This window comes from Mustela lutreola, chromosome 10 (assembly GCF_030435805.1).
Source record: "Mustela lutreola isolate mMusLut2 chromosome 10, mMusLut2.pri, whole genome shotgun sequence".
NCBI classification, from domain to species: domain Eukaryota; kingdom Metazoa; phylum Chordata; class Mammalia; order Carnivora; family Mustelidae; genus Mustela; species Mustela lutreola.
This window is the reverse complement of record NC_081299.1, coordinates 104772218-104788441: the sequence shown is the minus strand read 5'-3', so window position 1 is coordinate 104788441 and position 16224 is coordinate 104772218. Positions and strand designations below refer to the sequence as shown.

The window sequence follows — 16224 nt, the reverse complement described above, 5'->3', positions numbered from 1 at the left end:
ATCTAAGCTGGAATCTTAGGTCCATACTTGACTTTTCCCTACCATGATCTAATCAGTCATTATTGAGTTTACCTCCTATATAAACTAAAAAAAGAAAGAAAAAGTTTTATTTATTTTTTTAAAAGAGAGAGAATGCGAGCAGGGTGGGGAGCAAAGAGAGAGAGAGAGAATCCTCAAGCAGACTCCCTGCCAAGTGCAGAGCCTGATCCAGGGCTCCATCCCAGGACCCTGAGATCATGACCTGAGCCAGACACTTAACTGGCTGAGCCACCCAGGCACTCCCTACATAAACTTCTTAATCTGTCTTGTCCATATCCACTGCCTTTCAGTCATTTATCATTTCTGGGCTGGAGCACTGCAATAACTTCTTAACTAGCCTCCGTCTTCATTCTTTACATCCTCCACACTATTGCTAGATTTCTTTCTAAAATACTTAGTACTATACCACTAACTTGGTTAAACCATCACTTAGCTATCTTTTTTTTTTTTTCTTAGCAGCATTCCCCAAAGTTTCATATGTGAGCCCTTGGTATTGAGACAATTTTAGGTGGTAGATGGGCAAATATTTTTAATTTTAAAATTAAAAAAAATATATATTTATTTATTTGAGAGAGAGAGAAAGCATGAGAGATCACCAGTAGGAGGTAGGGGCAGAGGGAGAAGCAGACTCCCTGCTGTGCAGGGAGCCTGAAAGGAAGAAGACCCTTAACTGACTTAGCCACCCAGACACACACATTTTTCATTTTTATTTAGTTCTAGTCTAATCTGAAACTGTCATAGAAAAAAATACAGATTTTACATTTATGCCAGTGATATTTAAATTCAGTATAAACAAGTCAGTCTACTTAATTAACAAGTCAGTTTACTTAAGGAAAAATACTAAACAAGGAACAGCATGGGGGACTATCTGTGATTGAGAAAAATCATAAATACTCAAATACTTGAAGCTGAGAAATTATTGCCTGCAGGATAGAATTCCAAAATTCTTAGCATGGCATACATTTTGGCCCCAACCTGTACTTTCAGCTTTATCTCCTAACCATACAGCACCAGGCAAACAGAATTTCTTGCCATTCTGGGATCTGTTCCTTCAATAAGTATGTATCAAATGTCTGTGAGCCAGACACTGGTCTAAACTGTTAAGGATATCATAAATAAGAGTGTCTGCCATAAGGATTACACTCTAATGGGAAATCAACAATAAACAAGATAGAAAGTAAACAAGGTTAATTAGATCAGCATTTAAGCTCTGTGAAGAAAATAAACACAGTGACAGATAATAAAGTAGAGAACCCTTCGATTCTGGTAGTATTTTGGGGAGACCTAAAGGATGAGGTTGAATGAGCCATGTGAAGAGCTGGAGCAAGAGCATCAGGAACAGGAAGTTCTAGAAGTCCTGAGATGGGAGAGACAACATAATTGAGGGAAAATGTAGGGAGAACTTAATGAGAGGGAATTTGGTGATGGAAGTTGTTGTAAAGAGGCAGAGCAGGTGGTGTTTGAATTTTATTCCAAGTGCAAAAATAAGAAAAGGTTTTTGGTAGGGATGTGACCAGCTGATTTTTTCAAAGATCACACTGTCTATTGTGGAGAATGGGTTAGTGTCTCCTAGCCTCAGTACAAGTGCTTCGCCTGCAAAACTACCCAGTCTAAAAGGCCCAGTTCAAATGGAAGCCTTCTTATTCCCAGTCCTATTATAAACTTCCTTTATACTGCCATAACAATTTTATGACAGCAATTATCACTCTCATAATATAAAATGATTGTTAATAATGTAATTATTTTTCCCTCTATTGCCAGCACCTTCTATTAGATATACACATTATAATTGTTTGATTAAAAAATTAATAAGTAAGTGAATGTGCAGTCCACTATCATTGAAGACCTACATCAGGACTGCAGAATTTGGGGGCAATATGGGTTTGGCCTCCTAGGCAAAAAACTCCTAGGTTTTTAGAATGAAATACCTGCACCATTCCCGAAGATACTCAAGTCCCTATTTTGTTTACAGCTATGATTTTTTTCCCCCTTCATTTCCAGAGGTGGTGGGTGTTAGGTTCCCCCCCAAAAATGGGTACCCCAATAATGGGTCCGTGACTAAAGAAGCGAGACTGATACAAAGCGAAGGTCAAGCAAAGCTTTATTTTGGGCCAAGCATCAAGAATCAGACCAACCATCAAACAAACAGCCCCATCAGGGATGCCCCTCACAGAGGACAACCCCTCCCTGCTTTCCAGACTTTGATAGAGCAAAGGCCCGGTAGTTGGGCCTGGCCACACACAGGTGGCTAATTGAATTACAATTCTCCCCACAGTAGCCATGGAAACTAGCCCATCACCTAGGTAGCTAGGAGACAGTATGCGCCCCCACTTATTGAATACCTCCGCCTGGCCTAACCCAACCTTGTACTTGGGCTTTGTTACCTGGCGCTGGTTTCCGGGACTTGTTTTTAAGTCCCCTGGGGGAAGGGGAGCAGGGGCTGTTTAAGGGTTAAACAACAAAGTTATTATTTAACCTCAATGGAAGCCTCTGGCTAAAAATATAAAATAGGTCCTTACAGTGGGAAGAGTTTGACTTAAAAGAAGAAAAAAAAAAAAAAAAAAAAAAAAAAAAAAAAAAAAAAGCTGCAGCAGCAGCTTATACCCGCCTCACCAATTCTAGTTCATGGACAACCAGGTCTGTTAGTTTCCTTGAGAGAGACATTCGTTGCTGCACCAACCAGAAGCAGCTTTTTGAGCCACCATTGCTGACTGAACTATTTTAAAAATGTTACATCACAGGTCCAGCCACTCCTCAGAACAGCATACGGGTCTAGACTTTTTGAGAGCGAAAGACATTCTTGAAGTTTCATTTCCTAATATTAAGTCCAAGGAGACGGAAAACAATCTTCTAATAAAGGAATTAGGCAGTGCCTCGCTGTCAGTAATATTTCTCCTCGGCTGCCCTAATCAGTAGGAAATCGTTGCCTACACCTACCCGCTAGCTGTCCCTTAGAGCGCTGTTTGATTCAGGCCACCACCTACTCAAGATGGCTACAGGAACACTTCCGGTATCTTCCCGAACTAGGCCCGCCTTCATTTGCGTATTTGCACTGCGCCGGGGGCGGGACTCAGAATTAGCTTTGGATTGGGCCGCTTAACCAGCGACCTTTCCCCTCCGCGACAGTTTCCCGAGGTGCCTAGTGCCTGAGCGGCCTGGGGAGAGTAAGAAGGCAGGCAAGATGGCGGACGTGCTGGATCTTCATGAGGCTGGGGGCGAGGATTTCGCCATGGATGAGGATGGGGACGGTGAGGACAGTGGAGGCGGCTGCGGGAAGCGGGGAAGGTGCGAGAGAAGAGAGTTAATAGAAAAATAATTCCCTTTCCCGGCAGGGAGGATGGGAGTCGGGGAACCGGGTTTCGGTTGGATTAGAGAGTGCGCCCCCTTCGGGAGGAATGGGGGCGGGACCGGGAAGGGAATGGGACTGAAGGTGGTGTGGGGCTGCTTTCAGATCTGTCCCTAAAGAGACTATTGTTACAAATACCTGTTATTTTTGCTACTCATTCTTTTACTTCTGGGACTCCAGAGAGCATCCACAAACTAAAAGAAAAGGCGAAGAAACGGAAGGGCCGCGGCTTTGGCTCCGGTGAGTGTTTGTGGGGAAAATGGGTCTAGAATGGCGACAGATACGAGTTTTGGAGTCCCCGTTCAGACACATGGGGAACAGTGGGAGAATGGATTTCTGGTGATCTCTTGTATGTTCCCTATAGAAGAAGGGTCTCGAGCGCGGATGCGTGAGGATTATGACAGCGTGGAGCAGGATGGTGATGAACCTGGACCACAGCGCTGTAAGTAAAATGGAGCCTGTAGGGTTCTGTGTTTGTAGTGAATTATGGACCAATGAAATAAAGTCCACTAGGAATGGGGTCGGATATACCTTAACCAATCTCAGGAATCCCCTCTTATCCCACTCGTGATCTTGCTTGAAGTTTTTCTCTTGTGCTCAAACCTCCCTCCCTTTCCCAACAGCTGTTGAAGGCTGGATTCTTTTTGTCACTGGAGTCCATGAGGAAGCCACTGAAGAAGACATCCATGACAAATTTGCAGAGTATGGGGAAATAAAAAACATCCACCTCAACCTGGACAGGCGTACAGGATACCTGAAGGTATCCTAAGTGATACCGTATTGCTTCTCTTCCCCATAACTTTAGACAGCACTGATAATTCTCCCATGTTTGCTGTGATTGGCCAAGAGCATAGTTGAAATAAAATGAGGTTGAAAATTGATTTTGTCAGACATAGCAAAGAGACGGAAGCAGACATTTTGTATCTACAATAAGGATATATGAGGTATATTTGTTGTTTAAAAGGTACAGAATTTTGTATTTGGGTATGAGTTTAGATTTGAGGAAGATGCTTAGGTGGTGTTTGGTGGAATATGAGGGTTTTGATCTCTTTCTTTTCTCTTCTCCCAGGGGTATACTCTAGTTGAGTATGAAACATACAAGGAGGCCCAGGCTGCTATGGAGGGACTCAATGGCCAGGATTTGATGGGACAGCCGATCAGTGTGGACTGGTGTTTTGTTCGGGGTCCACCTAAGGGCAAGAGGAGGTAAAGTGGAGAGGGCAAAATCTTGGTGAAGGGATCATGAGCAAAACAGAATAAGGACGTTGTATTATGTTCTCTGATGGGCCCTTCCTTTTCCCTAGAGGTGGCCGAAGACGCAGCAGGAGTCCAGACCGGAGGCGGCGCTGACAGGTCCTCTATTGTCCAGATGTTCTCTCCAGAGATTCTGTTTGACCATGCAGCCTTGGAGAAATAGGGCTGGGATGGAACTCACCATGTTTATATTTAATCTCTTACCCTACTTGCTTAGTGGTTTGGGTTTTTGATTTTTTTTTTTTTTGAGTTATGAATAAATGTCCCATTTTTGTTTTGTACATTTAAAATTACTTTCCTCTTCTAACATTGCAAGTTCCGAAGCACTATTTACAGTAAGGCAGTATAGGTCACTGTGAAGATGCTTCTAGGGCCTCAATTCTGTGTGAATTTCTACATTAAATACAGTCTCAAGTCTTAGCTAGGATCAAAGTAGAGACACTGCTCAGTACTTCTTTTTCTTGGAAGCTAAGAGAGCAGGGGTGGAAGTGATGTGTCCTTGTGATATTAAAGCATAGTTAGTTTGTTCCTATATACTCCGTACCGTGCTGATGGATGTTATAGGAATGTCTCTTTTGTTTCTCCTGTCCTTCCGCTGCCATACTTGTTTGTACTTGCAGCTTTCTAAGGGCTTGAATCTCCTGTTGGGGCATTCTCTCAGAACCTTTTTCCCTGGAAGAGTCTGTACAGACTTCTTCATGCCTTCTTTGGCAGCCAAGGGTAAAGGCCCCATAGAGGAGAGGATCCAGAGGAGCATTGAGGAGGCCAAAAAGGAAAAGGATGTGGCTGAGGCTTGGGGGGACTTCAGTTAGCATGGTGGGAGAGAACCAGTACCACAGGCCCAGCAGGTAATAAGGTGTCCAGCAGAGGATGAAAGTCACCAAGACGAGTAGGGCCAGTCTCAAGGCCCGCAGACGAACACGGGAGCAATTGTCTAAAGAGCGATGGAGGGCAAATTCGCCGGCAGGGGCTGGGAATTTAGAAAACATACTCAAATTCAGAACCATTCAGCTTCTGAATTGAGTGTAGGATGAACAGGCAGGGATGGTGAACTGGAGTTCTCCTGATACAAGGGAGAGAATGTAGCAGGTAGGGGGTAATGTTACACATCCTCTTCCCTTCCCAGATTGGGACTAAATGCTCCCCTCTTCTCCCCCAGGGATTGTGACACATGCTGGAGGAAAGGTTTTGATTGGGGTGTGGTGTTAGGAAGCTACTGAGACTACCCGGAGACTTGATAGTATCTAAGACTAAAGAAAATACTGATCACTTTTCTCCTTAATCCTTGCCCAGCTAACTCAACAATGGAGGGTGGCTAGAGGCTGGTTAGAATTGAAGGCATTTAGAAAATACTTGCAGCATCAGATGCTAGAGGGATGGTTACGATGTCACTTCTGGTTTGATAGAAAACTATCAAATCAGTAAATGAAGCTAGAGGCAATAGTTCTTAGGGTATGGGTTAGGGCCTGGGGATTGGAGTCTCACCGTGGTTCCCCTTCTTTGTCCGGGGACTAGGCACACTGAGGACAATGCGGCTATAGCAGATGGTCATGGCAGTCAGCGGCAGCAGAAAGAGGCAGAAGAAGTTGAAGAGGTTGTAGGTGATTTCTTGCCATCGAGCCTTGAAACTGCCTTTGGTGACACACTGAGTGAAGGGGACTGGACCAGCTCAGCGGACAGTGTGGAACAGGAACAGCTGGAGTGGAGTTTGAGGACTATTAGAAATGGTCCCCCTTCATCCTTCTCACTAGTCATACTTTCCCAGTTCATCGTCAATTCTCTGCAGAGCTGGGTAGTGCTGAGTTCATCTATAGTGCCATATTTAAAAGGTTAAAAACTTGAGAATCCGTTTTCCTTTTAGGCTATGGAGCTAATCATTGTTAAATCCTGGGACTTAAAGAATCTTGCCTTCTAAAGTACTGTTCTAACATGGCACTTTGTAAAATTTTTACCGCCTCACCAACATTTTTAGCTGAAGTGATTTTTTTTTTTTTTTTTTTTGATATATCTAATTCTGTGGAAAAAGAAATTTTGTGTAAAATGGGTGCTGCTAAAATTTCAGGCCATTTTTGCAGCCACTTTGAAATGACCTTTAGTGATAGTCTTATACAATAATTATACGAGTGAAACAATGTTAAGAAATAAAATTTAACATTTTCCAAATGCTGTTGGCTGCCCCTCCCCCTTTTTGGTAAATTGCTGAGTTTTTGGTTTGAATCCTAAAGAGTATTTTTCAGTTAAGAGCTTCAGGGCTAACACTTTGGTTCAGATAAGGCAGATTGAGTCACTATTAGTTTGATAAAAGGCAAGCTTAGTGGTCTTGGATTCCCAGATATAAGGCATTTGGGAAAGTGATTTCAGCAATGAGGGACTTTTAGGAAAGGTGAATAGTAGCCACAGACAACTGAATGGCTTGGGGTTAAGGTCAGCTTACTCTGAGCTAGCTGGGGAATGGTTTTTCCCCTTCCCATCTTGAGTCCATGTATTTGTAGGTTTTTTGATTGGTTGGTTTTGTTTTGTACTGTGCCTAGATACATCTGACAGATTGTGAAAAGGGGTTTAAAAATAAGCAAGGCTTCTGGACTTAGAGTTTGGTCTGTAGCCCTACTTCTGCCTCTCCTTCCCCCTATTATGCAGTTTACCACCTATTATATAAAGCTTCCTTTCAACCACTTGTGATACTTAGAAACTTGAGCCTTCAAAGATAATTTCTGACTTTTCCGGTACTTCCTCACCACACTTAAGCAAAGGGTTTTTTATTGACATATTAGTCCTGGAAGGTAGGATTAATATTTTAAATAGAACATATGGGTAATGCAGAATTTATACAAGAGGATGCTAATTTGGAACCAAAAATACCATCTTTTGCACATGTATCATAATGTTATCAGTTTGCCATTGAAGCAAATGGAGATTACAGTTGTCAGAATGTAACAAAGGATGAAACTCCTATCCAATATCTTGTGGCCAATAGGTTTCAAGTAATTTAGCCAAAGTCATCAGCTAGTTAGTAGTAGAGCCTTGACCCAGAAAAAAACAAAGTAAAACAATGCAACAGAAACAGGCTTCTAGGGGCGCCTGGGTGGCTCAGTGGGTTAAAGCCTCTGCTTTCGGCTCAGGTCATGATCCCAGGGTCCTGGGATCGAGCCCCTGGGATCGAGCCCCACATCAGGCTCTGCTCGGTGGGGAGCCTGCTTCCTCCTCTCTCTCTGCCTGCCTCTCTGCCTACTTGTGATCTCTGTCTGTCAAATAAATAAAGAAATAAAGAAACAGGCTTCTACCTCCCAGTCCACATATAAAATTTGCTTCATATAAACAACTTTTTTTTTTTTTTTTTTAAGATTTTATTTACTTACTTGACAGAGATCACAAGTAGGCAGAGAGGCCGGCAGAGAGAGAGGAGGAAGCAGGCTCCCCGCTTAGCAGAGAGCCTGATGCGGGGCTCAATCCCAGGACCTTGGGATCATGACTTGAGCCAAAGGCCGAGGCTTTAACTCACTGAGCCACCCAGGCGCCCCCATATAAACAACTTTAATACCTTTTGCACTGAGGCAGCAATGCTGCTTTTTAAAGCTTTGGGTAGCAGAGGTTCCTGCTTGCAACATTGTTGGAAGCATTATTTTTTGCCTTAGACTTAAAGTCAGACTAAGTTTTGGTAGTTATATTTCTAATATTTGAGGATTTAAGGATCAAATTTTAAATATTCTATAATGCATTATTCCAGAGTTCCTTCTAGGTAGAAAATCCTAGTCCTGGTCTCCCAAGATGCTGCTCTACTCTTTCCCTCAGAGGGTGATGTGGTCTTGATTTTTGGTCTTAAAGGAATTGCTTCATATTTCCTTTTTTTCTGTATTTCTAGTTCATTATCAATACACAAGATGTGATAACTGGTACTCAAGTTCAGATGCTCTGTTTTCTTTCCAGTTTTCACGATAAAACTAGAGTAAAAAATACCAATCTGATACGTCACTCTCTACTTTTTACCTTAGTCTCTCTCCACTGTCCTCAGGAAAAAGTACAAGCTTAATATCTGTAACCTGGCTCTTCCTTCCCATCCAGGCCCATTACTCACCCATTTTCTAGCCCTCAACTTTAGCTACAACCACTTTGAATTCCTCTACCTTCCACCCTGCCCAGCATTCCTCCTGCTTTAACTTGTCTAAAGCCTCTCTTATTTTAATAAAATGAAAAATCTGTTGTAATGTCTTTGAGAAGTTTTCCCCGACTGTCCAAGAGTGCGTCAGACATCCTCATTGTTCTTTAGCTTCTATGGTTACCTTTAGTATAATGCTGGACTGCATACTGTATTATAATTACACACTAATATGCCTTCTGCGCTAGTCTGAGTTTCCTGAATGCAGCTCTTCACTGCTCAGTCCTTGATAGAGCATTAGAGTGTGTCTAGGGGTGATGTACATTATATTTTGAGTGGATGAGTGACTACCACAGGGTTTTACCCAAAGCCCCTGACTTCACTGTCTTCTTTATAGACCCACATACATGTTTCATCCCTACAGTTTTCTGCAACAATCTGCTGAAAAAGCTGGGAGGATGCAAAGAGGTGAAAGCCAAGCATAGGGAAACAAAGCTAAAGGAAGAGGCATAGATAGGGTACTACTTTGAAGGCAAAGGCTCTTAATAGAGATACAGATTAACATGCAGTGATCTTAATTTGCAAAACAGCAGAGGCTCCCCTCTGAGGATTAGTGGGTGACCATGGTCAAGCACACCGCTCCACTCCAAGCGCTCATATTGTTTACCCAGATTCTTGTCCCCTCTAGCCTTGGGTCCCAACAAGTCACTCACCTGGGGCAAGGCAAGCAGGAAACTAAGTCCCCAGGCTGCCCCTAGAAGTTTCCTTCCAGCTGGGCGGGGTCCAAGCGGGTGGAGTACGGCTGCCTGACGGTCAAGTCCAATGACCACAGGCAGGAAAGCTGCAGCATACATGGCCATTAGTTTCAGGAACATGAGTGTCCGACATGCGATGTCCCCGGCCAGCCACTGAACAGTGATATTCCAGATGGCATCTAGAGGCATAACCACAAATGTGACTAGTAAGTCAGCAGCTGCTAAGTGTGCAAAAAGTCGTCGTACAGGAGAGGGACGGAGTCGGCTGGGTTGTGGTCGAGTCACTGACCACAGGACAGCCAGGTTCCCTCCAGCTGAAGAAATGAATAGCACAGTAGTCACTCCCACTCGGACCTTGGCTGCAGCTGAGAAGGTGGGCAGCTCTGAGCCCTCTATCTCTACTCCTGATCCCGCCCAGACCTCCTCCTCCGCTAACCCCCTGAGGGGTGCCATTGCCTGCAGACATGGTGACCTGGAAGGGAAAGGGGTGGGATGATTAAGTGTAAGTATGAAGAGGTGAGCTTCGTCCACTGATTCCTTATTAGGATCTGAAGCTGGTTATTGAGAGTTTCGTCCATTAAAGCCTCTGTCTCTGGAGACTCTCCATCTGTGTCCTGGAGGTCACCTGCCCAACTGCCAGGGTCCCGCAGGGAACCGGGATCTGGTGCTGGCTTCTACTTCCATAGACTTCTTTAGCCTAGCCTACTGCCCTAGGTTCGGCCGCAGCGCATTTGTGCGTGTGTGTTAGGGATGTTTGGGAGCACCCCGGGGACAACCCCATCCCAGCCTCGCAGGCGAGATACTGCGGTGCCTTTTCGCCCCGCCCCTACTGCAAGCCCCTCCCCGGTCCTGAATATTTAAAGACGAATGTACCGCCGGAGGCGTGCTCAGGAAATAGTGGCCATCCGATAAGGGTATGCTCTGACGGAGACACACCAAAAAAACACGCCGATATTGGTCCAGAGACACACGCTTCTTGTTCTAGATTCCGAGGTCGGTCCCCTTCGCTTTCTTTTCTGGCGATGTTTGTCCCTCGCGAGACACCGTTGATTGTCCAGGAGGCGTGACTAGGGGCGGGAAGTGGGGCGGGAGAGGGGCTGCGGAGCCGGGGCTGCCGCTGTCATGGACGCCTGGGTTCGCTTCAGTGCTCAGAGCCAGGCCCGGGAGCGGCTATGTAGGTGCGGCCGGAATAGGAATGGGGGTGGGGACAGAGGAGGATCCTCGTGAAGCGAGGTCCGTTCATACTACGGGGGTCAAAAAGGGTCAGCTCGGGCTACGGGGGCCCGGACGGACCGCCAGGCGCAGATTTGAGCGGGCCGTGAGGAGATGATTCGTTTTTGCTCACCAGAAAGATGGGGAAACTGAGGCACGAGTGGGCCAGCGGGGAGGCCGCTCAGGGTGGCCATGTCCACATAAGACCCTACACTTAACCCACTGGGCGGTGGTGGCGTGAGGAGCATTCGCCCCGCGGCGAATAGCCGGACTCTGCCCCCCAGGGCTGAGTGGCTCTAAGTTCCCTTGTCCCCTCACCCTGTTGTCATCCGGGAACTCCTCTGCCTCCTCCTTGTCTTCCGGTTTCGATTCAGCTAGAGGGCTGAAACCTCCTAGTCAACCTACTCTGAAAAATAATCTCTCCACCTGTCCCCCCACTCCCTTATATGTCAGGTATATACTCACACTGGTGTGCTTATGATGGGGCGACCCCCCTGGTGCCTTCACAGTCCACTTCAGACTTCAGACTTCATCATTGTCAAATCTCTTATTTTCTCAACTCCAAGTAATGCCCCCAACTCCTTTTCTAGGCCCCTTTTTATCCTTACGCCTTTCCCTTCCCCTGGCCTGAAGGAGAAACGGTAAGAAATGGGCATAAAGAGGAGGAAAGGGAATGTTCGCAAACGGGGAAAAGGGGAAGTCAGTACTTTCCTTTTGGAAGACATTTTTGAGAGGTAGGTTAGGGATGTCTCCACCTTACCTTGCCTGGCCTCTTCTCCAGGGCCGCCCAGTATGCCTGCTCCCTTGTTGGCCATGCACTTCAGAAACATGGGGCCAGTCCAGAGTTACAGAAGCAAATTCGACAACTGGAGGGTCACCTGAGCCTAGGAAGAAAGCGTAAGTAACCATGCTTTTGTTTTATTACTCCAACACTAACTCCATCCTCAGCTTCTCCCTTAGCCCTTCCTTCCTGTTCTTGACCTTCTCTGCCAGTTCTTACCCCTTATTTAGGTCTGCACTTATCCTCTGCATGCCTCTTGGTTGAGATAAGAGAGCAGGGGTAAGAGACTAGTGAAGGATGGAAGAGAATGGGGCAAGTTGGAGAAAACCAAACTGAAACACAAATTAAAATTTGAAGAAAATTTTTTTTGAACTGTTTCTCTTTTTTAAAAAAAAATTGTAATTATCACTTCTTGACTTTCACCTTCTTGCTTTCTCTTTCTCTGTGTCTCACTCTCTGTCTCTACTTCCAAATCCTTGCTTCTCCTTACTAATCTCCACAAGTTCTACGCCTGGGTAACTCAGCGGATGCTCTTGAGTCAGCCAAACGAGCTGTGCACTTATCAGATGTTGTCCTGAGATTCTGCATCACTGTTAGTCACCTCAATCGAGCCTTGTACTTCGCCTGTGACAATGTCCTGTGGGCTGGAAAATCTGGACTAGCCCCTCGTGTGGATCAGGAGAAGTGGGCCCAGCGTTCATTCAGGTTTGATATCCTTTTATCCTACAAGAACTTTTGTATTTTCCATACTGCATAACTTGCCTTTTATGAGCAAATGATCTTTCAGGGTCTTTCCAGAACATACACATCTTAATCACTTGGCTTCCAATCTTTATTTAGATTTTAAACTATCAGAGAGTAGTGAATGGAGACAGATGGAAGACAGATGCTCTTCCATGATGAATGACTAAGATTGGGCAAGATAAGTTATTATATGGCTTTAAATCTGCTTCTATCTATACCACAGGTTATGCCTCTCACTGCCTGCTTGTTCTTTAATTCTAAAAATATTTAGGAAGTGCTTACAATGGGCTAGAGAATAAAGCAGAGAGTCCGATATGGTTCCCATTCTCACTAAAATTCTAGTCTAGTGGGGGAGTCATATTAAGACAACTACCAAACCAATTATTTTTGGAAATGTTCAGGTGTTATGAGATATATAACAAAGGGAGCTGATTTGGATTGAAAAGCCAGGGAAGAACTCTTTGAGAAGTAATGTTTTAGTTCAGACTTGAGGTGTGAATACAAGTTGGTCAAAGCAAACAGTAGCAGAGAAGAACTTCTCAGACAGAAGATATCCCATTCTAAGGCTTCAAACCAAGAAAGATTTTGTCAAATTAGAGAAATAGAAAGAAAGCCAGCATGATGGAGAGTGCTGAGTGAAGGACAAGTTTGAACTGGAGATGTGGAGGGGACCAGTTCATTCATGCCAGGCCTCTTTGGCAATGGTAGGATTTTTTGGTTTAGTTTTGTTTAAATTTTATTCTAAGTGCAATGCGTTCTGAACAGGGATGTGACGTGATTCAAATTGTGTTTAAAGAAGATCTCTTGCTGTAGTGGAAAATGAATTGCAGTGGGGCAGAAAAGGAGGAGATGCCCTAATATGGTCAAGAGATGATATTGGCTTAGACTAAGGTGCCTCCCATGTGCCCCTAGATTTCATTTAAAATGGGATGGGGGGTGCCTGGGTGGCTCAGTGGGTTAAGCCTCTGCCATTGGCTCAGGTCATGATCCCAGAGACCTGGGATCGAGCCCCGCATCCCGGTCTCTGCTCAGTGGGGAGCCTGCTTCCCTTCTTCTCTCTGCCTGCCTCTCTGCCTACTTGTGACCTGTCAAATAAATAAAATCTTTAAAAAAATAAAATAAATGAAATAAAATAAAATAAAAATAAAATGGGATAGGAAGGAAGCCATGGAGAGTTTTAAGAAGGGGAGGTAATGCTGTGATTTATTATGTGAAATTAGATTGTTGGGGGATGGGCAAGAGTGGCCATGGAGAAACAAGTTACATGACTAAAGTGGTAGTTTGAGCAAGAGGTGCTTGTGGCTGAGACTGTGCTTGTGAGTTGTGAGTGGGAGATGTGATTGGATTCAGGATGTGTTTTGGAGGTAGGACAATTATATTGAGTACAGACCACTATTGACAGAGTGGATTTAAAAAAACATGGACTATTGGAGTGCTTGGGTGGCTCAGTCATTTGAGCATCGGACTCTTGGCTTCTGGTCAGGTCACGATCTCATGGTTGTTCGGTTGGTCGTGGGATCTCATGAGCCCCCTTCACTCCCCACCTTGGGCTCTGTGCTCAATGGGAGTCTGCTTCAGATTCTTTCTCCCTCTCCTGCTGCCCCTGCTCACTCATGCTCTCTCTCTAAAATAAATAAATGAAATCTTAAAAAAAACAAACCATAAACTGTTCATTGGTTCTTTTGCTTGTTTTTTAAGAAGGCTCCATGCCCAGTGCAGAGCACAATGTAGGGCCTGAACCTAGATCAAGACCTAAGCTGAGACTAAGAGTTGGACACTTAATTGACTGAGCCACCCAGGTGTCCCTGTTTGTTTGTTTGTTTAAGATTTACTTATTTATTTGTCATAGAGCACGCAAGCAGGAGGAGTGGCAGGTAGAGGGAGAAGGAGAAGCAGGCTCCCTGCTGAGCAAGGTGGTGGGGGCTGGGGGGGAGGGGGAACTCCATCCCAGGACACTGGGGTCATGTCCTGAGCCAAGGGCAAACTTTTTTTTTTTTTAATAGTTTATTTATTTGACAGAGATCACAAGTAGGCAGAGAGGCAGGCAGAGAGAGAGTGAGAAGCAGGCTCCCCATTGAGCAGAGAGCCTGATGCGGGGCTCCATTTGAGGACCCTGAGATCATGACCTGAGCTGAAGGCAGAGGCTTAACCCACTGAACCACCCAGGTGACCCAAGGGCAAAAGTTTAACCAACTGAGCCATCCATGTGTCCCTGTTTGTTTGTTTTTTAGGTAATCTTTACACCCAACATGGGGCTCAAACTCACAACCCCAAGATGAAGAGTAACTTTACTGACTGAGCCAACCAGGAGCCCCAAACATAGACTGTTTTTAAGGAATTGATAAATCTAACACATTTAGCAAGTTGCTTAACATTTTGGGCCTCGCTTTTTGTTTTTGTTTGTTTGTTTTAACAAAATGATGGGATTTAAAAGATCTGTAATGTGTCTGGGTCTCTGAAACAGCTGAAGCTTGTTCTCTGAAAACATTTGCATTATTATAGTTCAGGTTGAATGTGTGTGTGGCTAATGGGTTGCCAAGTGGACGATTGAAATTTAAGGGTTTTCTTGGAAGATTTGATTATGCTTCTGACTTTAAGCCAGGATCTTAAGGTATATGTAAACACAGATTAGTTACAGAAAGCTGGGGTAGTGGACAGTAGCACTTTCTGCTGGTGTTCTCATGCATAATTCCTCTGTACTTACTCTGTACTGTGGGGGGAAAATGTTTAAGCCTCTGTTTGATATGCCAAGTGGTTTTATGTGCCCTTACTGACTCTTCTAGCCTGTTTATCTCAGGTACTATCTGTTTTCCCTCATCATGAATTTGAGCCGTGATGCTTATGAGATTCGCCTACTAATGGAGCAAGAGTCTTCAGCTTGTAGCCGGCGACTGAAGGGTTCTGGAGGAGGAGTCCCAGGAGGAATTGAAACTGCAGGACCTGGGAGTCCAGGAACTCCGGGAGGAGGCTTGCCTCAGCTGGCTGTCAAGCTTCAGCTCCGAGTCCTGCTCTTGGCTCGGGTCCTTCGAGGTCATCCCCCACTTCTGCTGGATGTGGTCAGAAATGCCTGTGATCTTTTCATTCCACTGGACAAACTAGGCCTCTGGCGCTGTGGCCCTGGGATTGTGGGGCTTTGTGGCCTTGTGTCCTCCATCCTGTCTATTCTTACTCTGATCTGCCCTTGGCTACGACTCAAGCCCTGATATTCTGGTACAGGATGAGGAGGGGATCTGAATTGGTAAGACAGAGTCTAAGATCATCCCCAGTGTACCAGCCTCATTCTAATTCTACTCCTTTGTTAAAGTTAAAATGCCCAAGATTTTGGGGGTAGAGGGAGGAGCTTTGGGGAAGGTGAGGTGAAGAAAGGTAACTTGTGAAGTCAATGGGATAATTCTAATGTTCAGATATTCCGGAGCTTTTGCTTTTTCCTCCTTCATTGCAATGTCTATGTCTTTCTTGACCCTTTTTACTTTGTGTTTCTTACGTCTATTTAAGATTCTGTCTCTGCATTTTTTTTTCCACTTTCTCAGTTTGCTGTCCCAGGAATTTGATCAGCAGAATTACTTTTTTTTGGTAGGGGAGGTAGAAGGTCTGTAAGGTTCTAACCGCCTTCTTTTTCCTCACAAAGGCTGCTTATGGCAGATTTTACCCCCTTCAAATGCCACCAAATCATAATTCTAGAGACTTTATTTCCCAATGGATTCTCCCCTCATGCACTAGAGACTGTTTGATACTTCCTCCTTCATGTCTACCTCACCAGCCTCCCTCATGACTTGGCCCTTCCCTCTACTCATACCTGCAGATTTCTGCTTACACTTTTATTTCAGGGCTTTGTTCCCTAGCCTCTTGTCACCCTTTCTTCACCTATCCAGAAGGATGCTATGTCTAGCGTCTTGCTGTAAATACTGTACAGTGATTCTGTGTAAATAGCTGTGGCCATGCCCACAATGGAGAGCAAGCCTTCCAGGTCAGCATATTAAAGATCAGTTTGCTCATCAAT

The 16224-nt window shown here is 44.8% G+C and overlaps 3 protein-coding genes across 5 annotated transcripts; 2 read left to right on the top strand and 1 right to left on the bottom strand.

Annotated features, from left to right (window-relative positions):
• The first annotated feature begins 3128 nt into the window (after positions 1-3128).
• Positions 3129-4920, top strand: RBM8A (RNA binding motif protein 8A). Of its 2 annotated transcripts, none has more exons than XM_059134872.1 (6): positions 3129-3287; positions 3566-3625; positions 3753-3827; positions 4009-4145; positions 4455-4591; positions 4690-4920. In XM_059134872.1, the coding sequence occupies exons 1-6, from the start codon at positions 3221-3223 to the stop codon at positions 4733-4735; spliced, it is 522 nt and encodes a 173-aa protein (XP_058990855.1). In that variant the 5' UTR covers positions 3129-3220; the 3' UTR covers positions 4736-4920. The 2 variants fall into 2 exon arrangements, with proteins under 2 accessions (XP_058990855.1, XP_058990854.1); XM_059134871.1 differs by having other exon boundaries at positions 3750-3827.
• Positions 4921-5047: 127 nt separating this feature from the next.
• Positions 5048-10299, bottom strand: LOC131808793 (gonadotropin-releasing hormone II receptor-like). The gene is given in 5 exon segments (XM_059134867.1): positions 5048-5210; positions 5212-5609; positions 6125-6335; positions 9446-9923; positions 9925-10299. Coding segments are annotated over 5 exon segments (1158 nt in total). The 5' UTR covers positions 9954-10299; the 3' UTR covers positions 5048-5168.
• A 243-nt stretch (positions 10300-10542) lies between these two features.
• PEX11B (peroxisomal biogenesis factor 11 beta) lies at positions 10543-16223 on the top strand. Of its 2 annotated transcripts, none has more exons than XM_059134870.1 (4): positions 10543-10665; positions 11481-11596; positions 11984-12185; positions 15022-16223. In XM_059134870.1, exons 1-4 carry the CDS (start codon positions 10610-10612, stop codon positions 15425-15427), a joined length of 780 nt encoding a protein of 259 aa, XP_058990853.1. In that variant the 5' UTR covers positions 10543-10609; the 3' UTR covers positions 15428-16223. The 2 variants fall into 2 exon arrangements, with proteins under 2 accessions (XP_058990853.1, XP_058990852.1); XM_059134869.1 differs by lacking the exon at positions 10543-10665 and adding an exon at positions 10793-11340.
• The last annotated feature ends 1 nt before the right edge of the window (position 16224 follows it).